General features: G+C 35.9%; 1 protein-coding gene across 2 annotated transcripts in view; it reads left to right on the forward strand.

Annotated features, from left to right (window-relative positions):
* The window catches only part of BRIP1 (BRCA1 interacting DNA helicase 1), a 184,219-nt gene that overhangs the window by 70,385 nt on the left and 100,707 nt on the right, over positions 1 to 13,127 (forward strand). For both annotated transcript variants that reach the window (XM_070772601.1, XM_019982541.2), the window contains exons 11-13: positions 7,844 to 7,998; positions 11,016 to 11,178; positions 11,292 to 11,432. In XM_070772601.1, coding sequence (XP_070628702.1) covers positions 7,844 to 7,998; positions 11,016 to 11,178; positions 11,292 to 11,432 — 459 coding nt within the window. The remainder of the gene's footprint in view (positions 1 to 7,843; positions 7,999 to 11,015; positions 11,179 to 11,291; positions 11,433 to 13,127) is intronic.

Raw genomic sequence — 13,127 nt, forward strand, 5'->3', positions numbered from 1 at the left:
GCCCATTTTTGGGCTCTCTATTCTTTTCCACTGATACACTGTCTATTCCTTTATCAGTACCACGCCTGTTTTTATAGTAAGTCTTGAAGTCAGGTAGTGTCAGTCCTCTGAATTTGTTTTTCAGCATTGTGTTTGCTATTCTGGGTCTTTCATTTTTCCATATAAACTTAGAATTAAACTGAGCAGGACCCTGTGGTGCTCCTGGGCATGGAAGCCTTTCTGTCCCCCATTTCTTGTTTATAAGGAACAGACTCCAGTCTCCATGACCTTCCCTGGGTTTCAAGGGCAAATTCGAACAGTTGGTAATTGAGGAAGGGAGGAGATGCAGAGACTAGGGAGGAGAAGCCAAGGAACCATCTGAGGCAAGATTAGAGGAACCAGGGAAGCTCATCAAAGCTCATCATTATTAGGAGACCACCTGAGACAAGATTTAAGGCATATAGATCCTGCATGCATTCTAATCTTGTTCAGTTCAGTTCAGTTGCTCAGTTGTGTCCGACTCTGCCACCCCATGGACTGCAGCACACTAGGCCTCCATGTAGTTCACCAACTCCCGTAGCCTCCTCGAATTCATGTCCATCAAATCAGTGATGCCATCCAACCATCTCATCCTCTGTCGTCACCTTCTTCTCCCACCTGCAATTTTTCCCAGCATCAGGGTCTTTTCAGATGAGTCAGTTCTTCGCATCAGGTGGCCAAAGTACTGGAGTTTCAGTTTCAGAATGAGTCCTTCCAATGAATATTCAGGACTGATCTCCTTGAGGATGGACTTGTTTGATTTCCTTGCAGTCCAAGAGACTCTCAAGAGTCTTCTCCAACACCACAGTTCAAAAGCATCAATTGTTCAGTACTCAGCTTTCCTCGTAGACCAACTCTCACAACCATACATGACTACTGGAAAAACCATAGATTTGACTAGATGAACCTTTGTTGGCAAAGCAATATCTCTGCTTTTTAATATGCTGTCTAGGATGGTCATAACTTTCCTTCCAAGGAGCAAGCGTCTTTTAATTTCATGGCTGCAATCACCATCTGCAGTGATTCTGGAGCCCAAGAAAATAAAAATACTCTCACTGTTTCCCCATCTATTTGCCATGAAGTGATGGGACCAGATGTCGTGATCTTAGTTTTCTGAATGTTGAGCTTTAAGCCAACTTTTTCACTCACTTCTTTCACTTTCCTCAAGAGGCTCTTTAGCTCTTCATCAATTTCTGCCATAAGGGTGGTGTCATCTGCATATCTGAGGTTACTGATATTTCTCCCAGAAATCTTGATTCCAGCTTATGCTTCATCCAGTCCAGCGTTTCACATGATGTATTCTGCATATAAGTTAAATAAGCAGGGTGACAATATACAGCCTTGACATCCTCCTTTCCCAATTTGGAACCAGTCTGTTGTTCCATGTCCAGTTCTAACTGTTGCTTCTTGACCTGCATACAGATTTATCAAGAGGCAGGTCAGGTGATCTGGTATTCGCATCTCTTTCAGAATTTTCCACAGTTTATTGTGATCCACACAGTCAAAGGCTTTGGCATAGTCAATAAAGCAGAAGTAGATGTTTTTCTGGAACTCTTTTGCTTTTTCAATGATCCAGCAGATGTTGGCAATTTGATCTCTGGTTCCTCTGTCTTTTCTAAATCAAGCTTGAACATCTGTGAGTTCACAGTTCATGTATTGTTGAAGCCTGGAAGTTCCTGCTTCATGTACTGTTGAAGCTAATCTTGTTAGCAACCAAGAACTTGAATTATTGCTATAAAACTCCTCCCCAAATCCTCCCAAGTTGGGACACACAGTTTTTCAGGGTTTCCTTTGCCTGCAAAGCAGTTGAACTATTCTTTCCTACTTTACCTAAAACTGTCTCCAAGATTCAATTTGGCATCAGTGCACAGAGGCTGATCTTTTGGCTTAAGAATCAGTTTGTCAGTATTCATTAAGTATCTTGGTGGGATTTTTTTATTGGACTGCATTGAATTTATAGATCAATCTGGGAAGAACTGACATTTTAACAATATTGAGTTTCTTATCCTTTAACATGGAGCATCTCCATTTATTTAGATCATCTTTGATTTCTTTTATCAGAGTTTTATAGTTTTTCTCTTAGTTTTTTTTTTTTTTTTTTTAAGGCAGTGTAACTTTTTTTAAATGTATTTTTGGCTGCATTGAGTCTTTGTTGCTGCAGATGGGGTTTCTCTACTGGTGAGGAATGGGGGCTGCTCTCCAGGTGAGGTGTGTGGGCTTCTCACTGTGGTGGCTTGTCTTGTGGAGCTCAGGCTCTAGTGTGCGTGAGCTCAGTAGCTGGCACTCGGGCTCAGTAGTTGTGGCTCAGGGGCTTAGTTCCCCAGAAAGATTGTGGAATCTTTGTAGACCAGGGATTGAACCTGTGTCCCCTGCGTTGGCAGGCGGATTCTTAACCACTAGACCAACTAGGGAAGTGCTCTAATATAGTTTTTTTTTGTTTTTAATTTGGCTGTGTCGGGTCTTAGTTGCAGTACACGGGATGTTTCTTTCTTGCATCATGGAGGATCTTTTGTTGCAGCATGAGGACGCTCTAGTTGTAGAGCTTGGGCTCAGTAGTTGCAGCAGGTGATCTTAGTTGCCCTGTGACATGTGGGACCTCAGTTTCTTGACCAGGGATCAAACCAGTGTCCCTTGCATTGCAAGGCAGATTCTTAACCACTAGACCACCATATAGTGAGGTAAGTCCCTCCTCATATAGTTTTAAAGAGATTTTTGAACCAAAAACAGTTAAAAACTATTGCCAACAGAAGTAGCTTCTGGACTAAGAGTATTTTTTTTTAATTTTTTTTATTGGAGTGAAGTTGCTTTACAATAGTGTATGAGTATTCAAAATATATTTTAATTTGATTGTATTTATCTGAACTTTTAAAGTGCAACATACCATAAGTATTTTTTCATATACTTTTTCATTTTTTTGCATAAGCTTTTTGCAGTCTACAGATTTTTCATATCAATAGTAAAATGGATTGAATAAATTGTAAGATATTCATATAGTAGAATACTACACAGCAATTTAAAAAAAAATGAACCACTGCCTCCACAACTGTGTAAATGAATCTTACAGACATTATGTTGTACAAGAGAAACCAGCACAAAAGAGTACAAACCGTATGATTTCATTTTTATGAAATTTAAGGACAAACATAATTATGCTAGTAGAAATCAGAATACTGGTTACCACTGTGCAGGGATAAGGAGTAGTTCGGACTGAGAAGGGACACGGGGGAACTTTCTGGAGTTTGAGGAATTTTTTTTTTTGAGGAATGTTTTGAATCCTGATTTAGTTTTAGTTATACAAGTGTGCATATGTGTGTGTGCACTTGTGTTTAATGACCGGTACACTTAAGATTAGTGCACTCTATAAAAAAAATACAAATAAAATGTATGTCAAAGGAAAAAAACTTGAAAAATACAGAAAGGTACAAAGGAAAAAAAAAGACTTGTAAACATAAAAATGATTATTAGTAGCATTTAGGTCTGTGTGTACCTTGTCTTCTGTGTGTGTATTTGCTTAACATAAGTTAATTTTTGAGATGAAATTTTTTTACCGTCTCATTTAGTAGTATGTTATGAGTACTTTCCTATTTTAATAAAATTTCTTTCACATGATTTTTAGTTGCACTGTAGCATTTTTGTGAGTGCACATATTATAAATTATTTGACTAATCTGGCATTTGACATATAAGTTGTTGCCAGTTTCCTTTCAATAAGAAAAGGTTCTAATATGAACAGCCTTGAAAATAGATCTTTGTATATATTTTTGACTGTTTCCTTTATATATTCTAAATATTAATTCTTTGTTGCTTATTGTGCTGCATGTATTATTCTTGTGTCTATGGCTTGTTTATGGTGTCTTTTTAAGTTTTAAAATTTTAGTGCATTCAAATGTATCCATGTTTTTTCTTTTAGTTTAGTTTTCTTGAGTTTAGTTTTAGTTCTTATCCTTTGTGACATTTTTCTTCTAAGAGTGTTAGTTTTCTTTTTTAATAAATGTTTTCAACCACCTGGGAGTCATATTTGTTTATGTTGTATGGAACAGAATCCATTTTATTTCCTTAATGAATTTTCTCATCATCATTTACTAAATAATCCATCTATTTCACTCTGATTTGTAATGCCACTTCTGCCCCATAGCTGATTTTGTATATGTGTAAGCTTATTTCTGGACTTTTGTGTTCTTTGATCGTGTTTGTCTAAGTTATATGATTTGTTAATTACTGTAGCATTAGAAAAATGCTGATACATGGTGATAAGGCGTATCTCCTCATTTTATTTTCCTTTGAAATGATCCTGGCTGTATGTTGCATTACTCTGCCATTTGAATTTTATTTTATTTTATTTTTAAACTTTACATAATTGTATTAGTTTTGCCAAATATCAAAATGAATCCATAAGAATGAGCTTATAAATATCTATGAACAAATCAGTTGGAAGTTTGACTGTAATTGCATTAAATTTATCTATTAATTTAGAAAGAATTGACATATTACAGTATGAAGTTTTTCATTCATGAACAAGATACAGTTGTAATCATTTTTTATCTCTATATATCTTTCAATAGAATTTTGTAATTTAAAAGTCTTATTTACTTTTGGTTAGATTTATTCCTGAGAAATTATAAAGTTTCTATTTCTTTTTCAAATGTTACAATTCAAAATTGCTTTTTCTGATTCTTATCAGTATATATAAATGGTAATTGACTTGAGATATAATTCACATGCCATAAAATTTACCCTTTAGAATATACAGTTCAGTGGTTTTTCCTGTAGTCACAGAATTAAGAAAGTATCATTGCTGTCTCATTTCAGAATATATTTGTCACCTCAGAAAGAAATCTTATACCCGTTAGCAGTCATTCCCATTTGTTCTTACCCCAGATCGTGAAAACCTGTAATCCACTTTGTGTTTCTGTGAATCTACCTGTTCTTGTGACTGCCTTCTTTCACTTTGCATGATGTTGTCAGGGTCTATGTTGTAGCATGTATCAATACTTCATTCCTCTTTATTTCCAAATAATTTTACACTTTATGAATATACTGTATTTTGTTTATCCATTATCAGTTGTTTCTACTTTTTGGCTGTTGTAAACAATGCAACTATGACCATTTGTACACAGATTTTTGTGCAGACATATATTTTCAGTTCTGTTTGGTATATACTTAGGAGTAAAATTCTTGGTCCACAAAGTAACTCTGTGTTTAACTTTTTAAGAAACTGCCAAACTTTTCCATAGGGGCTGTACCATTTTACAATCCCATCAGCCATGTACAAGGATTCTGATTTTTCCGCATTCTCACCAACACTTGTTTTCATATCTCTTTTATTATAATCTTCGTAGGAAGAATGCAGTGATATCTCAAGAGGATTTTCTTTTCTTTTCCCTAATGACTCATAATGGCAAACAGTTTTTCAGCTGCTTATTGTCCATTAATATATCTTTGGAGAAATCTGTATTCAAATCCTTTGCCCTTTCTGAAATTGAGTTGTCTTTTATTATTGATTGTTTAAGTCCTTTCTGTGTTCTGGATATGAACAGCATATTGGATATATGATTTGCAAATATTTTTTCTCATTTCATAGATGTAGTAATTTTACTTATTTTAAAATTAGATTAGGGAAATTTCCTTTGATCCTAAGAAATTCATCATTGTGATTATTGAATTGTTTATAAGTTAATTTTTACCACAGTAATGTGTGAACATAATTTAAAAGTCAGTGTTGTGGAGTGATTGTCCTCCAATTAAATAAAATAAATAAATTTTTTAAAAAGTCAATTAGTACTATCAAGAAAAGCATTCATCTGCCCCACTCCCAATTTTTACTTCTCAGTGGCTCTTTTAATTCTTGTAGTGACTTTCTCTCATAATTAACCCCAATTTTCTAAGTAACATGTAGATTCAGCTACTTTTCAGTTTTCAAGTTTTGATATTCTCTATTGAATTCCCATTAAGTATGGTGAGGATTCAGCTCCTTTACACACACACTTTCTCTCTCTCTTTCAGAAACACACACACACACACCTCCTCTCTTTTCCTCTCTGTCCCTCCCTCTCTGTTTCGTTTTCCTCCCGTCTTCTTCCCCTTTCTTCTCTCTCCATTTTCTCAGCATAATTATAGTAATATTCACTGTGCATGTCATCATATTCTGTGTTATCATAGTTCATGATAGTAATATCATGTAACTTGCTTGATTTATTTTTAATACAATTCTAGTTTTACTATGAAGTAATAATTACCTGTAAGTGTGTGTGTTTCCCCATTTGCTTAGTTTTCTATTTATCTATAAACCTAGCTATCATTGTTTAGGTAACCTAGCCAGAGGTAGCCTTGGAGTTGTCTCATGGTTCAGTAGATAGAATTTCATTCAGTCCTTTAATTTTTATTACAGTGCCTTATTGTTAGGAGTTCAGAAATTACGTAGCTTTAGGAAGTAAATTGCCAGTTGTCTGCCAGTGTTGGAGAGGAATAGTAGCTTTCATGTAGGGTGTTTCTCAGAGAACTTGATTTTTTTTTTTTTTTTAAAGAACAAATTAGTACTTGTCTTTTGTTGATAATTTGTACTGTTGAATTATTCAAGCTCATATTATTTTTTTGTTCTTTATTTTTGAAAAATATTTTTGCAAGGACCTATTGTATAGCACATGGAACTCTGCTCAATTTTATGTGCCAGCCTGGATGGGAGGCAGGTTTTGGGGGAGAATGGAGACACGTATATGTATGGCTGAGTCCCTTCGCTGGTCACCTGAAACAGCCACAGTGTTGTTAATCAGCTATACCCCAATACAAAATAAAAAGTTTAAAGTCTGGAAAAATAAAAGTAAAAAAGTTTTTTCATATCCTTTAATGTTTTGTTCAGTGGAGACTAATTTTATTTTTAATAAATGTGTATTATTTCACAGTATATCTGGATATTGAAATTTTGTTTTATTTATCCCATTTCCCCATTTTATTTTCATTGATTGTATTGCATTGCTCAGTTGCTCAGGCATGTCCAACTCTTTACAACCCCATGGATTGTAGCCTATCAGGCTCCTCTGCACATGGAATTTTCCAGGCAAGAACACTTCAGTGGGGTGCCATTTCCTACTCCAGGGAATCTTCCTGACTCAGGGGTCAAACCTGAGTCTCTTGCATCTCCTGTATTAGCAGGCGGGTCTTTACTGCTGGGCTACCTAGGATGTCTTATTTATCCTATTTCCCCATTTTATTTCCATTGAGCACAGGTTTTATTGTCAAACATCAGAGTTGTCACCAGTATCTTTTATTGTTTCAATATTCAGAGTTTTCTCTTTCACAGTGTGGGAAATATATCTTAATGTCCACACTTCAGTCTGTATTTAAACTTATAAGCCATGTAATCACTAATGAGCCAGTTAAAATACATTTTGTATTTAGCATGTATTCTTTCTTTGCTTTTTTTTTTTTTTAATTTTGCTTGTCACGTAGTCATGATTCTTAGCATAGGCATACTCCCTGGAGGTAATTCAGGGATTTAGGTGGCATATCAGATTTTTAAGCTTTTTAGAAACCATTTTGTACATTTTTATTTAGCCCATTGCTTTTGAAGGGCACTGAATAAAACTCTAATTGCCCGAAGAAATAATGAACTTTCTAAATGTGTAACTTCTTATTTAAATGTCTCTGAAGAGGATTTGAGAATATATGGGAATTCAGAATACATTGTTAGTACTTGCATATTAATGTTTGACTAAAATTTCAATTATATTTCATTTGGGTTTTATTAACAGTTTTAAGAATTTTCCTTTTCCTCTCTTTTCCCTCCCCCACCCCTAACCAGTACACTTAACATGCCAATTTCTTTACAGGGACATTTTTCTGCTGTCCTTCAAAGAGAAGAAAAAGTCCCATCAATTCATGGTAAAGAGGAGGCAAGAGAAATACCTGTTATTAGTGCTTCAACTCAAATAATGCTCAAAGGACTTTTTATGGTGCTTGACTATCTTTTTAGGCAAAATAGCAGGTAAGTAAAGATATCTGGTCTGTATTCTTCCTCTTAAAAATATTAGCCTTACTGGGTGCTAGCTACTAATTTTATGTGAGTACATGAGATAATGATACACAAGTGGTATAAATACTGCTCTTACTGGCACAGACTCAGTCAACTGGTGTTAGTTTTTGTTAATGAAAATGAGTATTGAAACCAGTAAATAAATACATTTAATTAATTTAGCATTAAATTTACAATCCTCTGAGACTAAATTTGCCTTCATTTAAGTATAATTTATATATATTTCTTCCAGTGTCAGAAAGTCTCTCTTATTAATAAATCCTGTTTAATAAAATGTGAAAGCAGTCAACTTCCCACACACTACTCCTTAAGTTATAGTACTACCTGGCTCCAATGTTTTTTTAAGTTTTTTTTTTTTTTAATGGTAAAATATCCTGGTGGCTCAGATGGTGAAGAATCTGCCTTCAATGTGGGAGACCTGGGTTCCATCTCTTAGTTGGGAAGAGCCCCTGGAGAAGGAAATGGCAACCCACTCTACTATTCTTGCCTGGAGAATTCCATGGACAGAGTCCACTGTACCATGGGGTCGCAGAGTCGGACACAACTAAACGACTTACACACACACACACACACACACACACACACACACACACACACAATATAGGGCTTCCCAGGTGGAGTTAGTGGTAAAGAACCCGCCTGCCAATGCAGGAGATATAAGAGACATGAGTTCAATCCCTGGGTTGGGAAGATCCCCTGGAGGAGTGCATGGCAACCTATTCCAGTATTCTTGCCTGGAGACTCCCATGGACAGAGTAGCCCGGAAGGCTATAGTCCATGGGGTTGGACACAACTGAAGCAACTTAGCATGCATGCACGTATACATAATGTAAGACGGAACAGTTTAAACATTTTAAGTGTACATTTTAATGGCATTAACTATGGTCACATGGTTGTGCACTGTCAATTTCCAGAACTTTTTCATCATCCCAAACAGGAACTCTATACCCAGGAAACAGTGTCTTCCGTTTCTCTAGCACCATAGCCTTTGGTAACCTCTGTCCTACTTTCACCTTAATGGATTTGCCCCTTTTGGTGTCTCCTGTACGTGGAATCATGTAGTATAATATTTTTAAGGTTAATGCATGTTATAACATACATCATTCCTTTTCATGGCTGCTGAAAAGTGGACACAACTGAAGCTAAGTCGCTTCAGTCATGTCTGACTCTGTGCGACCCCATAGACGGCAGCCCACCAGGCTCCCCCGTCCCTGGGATTCTCCAGGCAAGAACACTGGAGTGGGTTGCCATTTCCTTCTCCACTGCATGAAAGTGAAAAGTGAAAGTGAAGTCGCTCAGTCAGGCCCTACTCTTAGCGACCCCATGGACTACAGCCTACCAGGCTCCTCCGTCCATGGGATTTTCCAGGCAAGAGTACTGGAGTGGGGTGCCACTGCTTTTTCCAATTTGTATGGCTGAATAATACTCTATTGTGAGTATATGCCATATTTTGCTTATCCATTTTTATATTGATAGACATTTGTATTGTTTCTACTTTTTATTGTGAATCATGCTGCGGTGAACATTGATGTACTAGTATCTGTTTTGAGTCTCTGTTTTCATTTCTGGGTACATACCCAGCAGTAGAATTGCAGTATTTATGGTAATTCTGATCTAATTTTTTTAAGAGCCACCGTACTGTGTTTCATAGCATGATTTACACTTCACTAATGACTGGAGATGTTGATCATCTTTTCATGAGCTTATTGTCCATTTCTATATCTTCACTGGAGAAGTGTCTGCTCAGCTCCTTCATCCATTTTTGAATGGGGATTTTGTTGTTTGTGAGTTGTAAGAGTTATTCTGCATATTCTGTTTCAGATATATATTTTACAAATATTTTGTCCTATTCTGTGTGTAATCTTTTCACTCTCTTCATAGTATTCTTTGATGCACAAAAGTCTTTAAATATTAATGAAATCCAATTTATTGATTTTTTTTTCTTTTGTTGCTTATGCTTTTTGTATCCAGTTACAATGGCCAAATATGATGTCATGAAGATTTCTGCTATGTTTTCTTCTAAGAGAGTTTTGTAATTTTTAGCTCCCAGGAAATTTTTTTTTTTGACCACTCCCCCATGGCCTGTGGGATTCATGTTCCCCAACCAGGGAACAAACTCACGTCCCCTGCATTGGAAGCTCAGAGTCTTAATCGCTGGACCACCTGGGAAGTGTCCCCCACCCCCAGTATTTTTATAAAATTCTCTCCACCTCGTACAAGGTTCCTGACTTGGACTTTCTCTCTGAGGGTAAAATTAACAGTCAGTATTACTGTGAGGACATGGTAGAGAATACCAAATTTCATTCTGTTTAAGCTTAGGTTTATAGCCTCTTATGGAGAGAATTTATAAACTGTATCAGATTACAGAGGTCATATAGTTTAGTACTTTCATTGAGAATAGATGAAAAGGATGTTCAGGTGGGAGGGGACATAGGTAAACCTGTGGCTGATTCATGTTGATGTTTGGTAGAAACCAGCACAATATTGTAAATCTTTCAATTAAAAATAAATAAATAAAAAAAAATAGATGAAGACTGAGATCACATTTTAAAGGCAATTGAAACTCAGTTTCCTAAACTTTCAGTAGAAATTGTCTTTCTGTTTTCTAATGCAATAAAAAAGTTTAACCCACTCTTTAGTTGTTTTTTTTTTTTTTTTTAACAATAATACTGTTAACTATTTTATAACTAATGATGTAACATAGGATATAGAGAGCTCTGAAGTAGGAGTTAGGAGGCTTGGATTTTAATCCTGGCTTTGCTGTGATTTACATAATGTCTGAACATAGGGATGAGAAGTGATAAAGGGTGGATGGTTAGATGATGCATAAACTCTGTAAGGGTGGATTGACCCTAAGGTTTAATGATTTATTTTCTGTCAGAATTACTGAGTTTAGTGGTATGGGTTATTGGTGGGGGACGGTGTTATCTAAAGTTCTGCCACTTAAATGCCATTTTATTTTCATTTAGATTTGCAGATGATTATAAGGTTGCTATTCAACAGACTTACTCTTGGATAAATCAGAGTGATACTACAGATCATGGGTTGTTGATTCTATCAAAAAATAAGAAACGTTTACGGCAGAAAGCAGCAGTTCGTGTGCTAAATTTTTGGTGCTTAAATCCAGCTGTGGTAAGCTTATCATGCTGTAAATAAGAATTCTTCTTGCTCAGTACCAACAATTAAGTAAATTTGTTTGACTTTTTAAAAACTGATTTTGTGTATTTAATGTTGTTTCCTTGTAGGCCTTTTCAGATATTAATGGCAAAGTTTGGGCAATTGTTTTGACATCTGGGACATTATCACCAATGAAATCCTTTTCATCAGAACTTGGTGTTACATTTACTATTCAACTAGAGGCTAATCATGTCATTAATAACTCACAGGTTAGTTTCTTTTTTTCTTTTTTGAAGTCTTAGTCTTTTTACCTCAGTATAAGTATCTACAAAGAAGTTAAAAGGTAACTGAAGGACTAGCAAACAAATCCTGATAGGAAAGTCAACATTTCAGTTTCAGAATAGAGAAAATTTGTCAGCTACTTGGTAGTGTCAGCAAAAGGAACTACTGGTAAATAGTATTCCTTCAACCCAGTGAGTAAAAATATGTACTTTGCTTGCAAAGACTGTATTGCAGTTTCCTTATTTAAGTTTAAATTTTTTTAATAAAAATTAAAAAGGAAACAAATTCAACCCTTTTTTTTTTACTGTAATTTCTAATTGTGTAATTATTTGTGATTCTTTTTTCCATTAGAGTATGATGTAACTGTATTCTAATTTTTATGTGTTTATCTTTCCATTGCACCTAGATTAATAGCTGGTATTAGTTAATAAATTTTCAGCACATGTTTGAATATCTGAAATGAATTAAAAGTATTCTTGTGAGTCCTGTGATGTAAATTTTAATTTTTTATAACAATACCCTGTAAATGTTACTTGAATTTTCCTAAGGATGTTTCAATTTTTCATTTGTCAATCTGCCCTCTATTTCTTTTTATTAAGTAATTGAAAGTAGTTAGCTACATGCATAATGGTATGGCCATAGAGAAGCAGAAGATATTAAGAGAAGAGGTGGCACGAATACACAGAAGAACTATACAAAAAGATCCTAATGACCTGGATAACCATGATGGTGTGACCACTCACCTACAGCCAGACATCCTGGAGTGCAAAGTCAAGTGGGCCTTAGAAAGCATCACTGTGAACAAAGCTAGTGGAGGTGATGGAATTCCAGCTGAGCTATTTCAGATCCTAAAAGATGATGCTATTAAAGTGCTGCCCTCAAAATGCCAGCAAATTTGGAAAACTCAGCAGTGGCCACAGGACTGGAAAACGTCAGTTTTCATTCCAATCCCAAGGAAGGGCAATGCCAAAGAATTTTCAAACTACTGCAGAGTTGCACTCATCTCACATGCTAGCAAGGTAATGCTCAAAATCTTTCAAGCTAGGCTTTACCAGTACATGAACCGAGGACTTCCAGATGTTCAAGCTTGATTTAGAAAAGGCAGAGGAACCAGAGATCAAATTGCTAACATCCACTGGATCAAAGATAAAGCAAGAGAATTCCAGAAAACATCTGCTTCATTGACTACATTGAAGCCTTTGTTTAGATCACAACAAACTGTGGAAAATTCTTAAAGAGATGGGAATACCAGGCCATTTTATCTGCCTCCTGAGAAATCTGTATGCAGGTCAAGAAGCAACACTTAGAACTGGACATGGAACAACGGACTGGTTCAGAATTGGGAAAGAGAGTATGTCAAGACTATATATTGTCACCATGCTTATTTAACTTATATACAGGGTACATCATGCGAAATCCCAGCCTGGATGAATCATAAGCTGGAATCAAGATTGCTGGGAGAAGTATCAGTAGCCTCAGATATGCAGATGACACCACCCTTTGGCAGAAAGCAAAGAGGAACTAAAGAGTCTTGATGAAAGTGAAAGAGGAGAGTGAAAAAGATGGCTTAAAACTCAACATTCAGAAAATGAAGATCATGGTATCCGGCCCCATTACTTCATGGCAAAGAGATGGGGAAACAATGGAAACAGTGAGAGACTTTGTTTTCTTGGGCTCCAAAA

The sequence above is a fragment of the Bos indicus genome, chromosome 19 (assembly GCF_029378745.1).
Source record: "Bos indicus isolate NIAB-ARS_2022 breed Sahiwal x Tharparkar chromosome 19, NIAB-ARS_B.indTharparkar_mat_pri_1.0, whole genome shotgun sequence".
Taxonomy (NCBI): Eukaryota; Metazoa; Chordata; class Mammalia; order Artiodactyla; family Bovidae; genus Bos; species Bos indicus.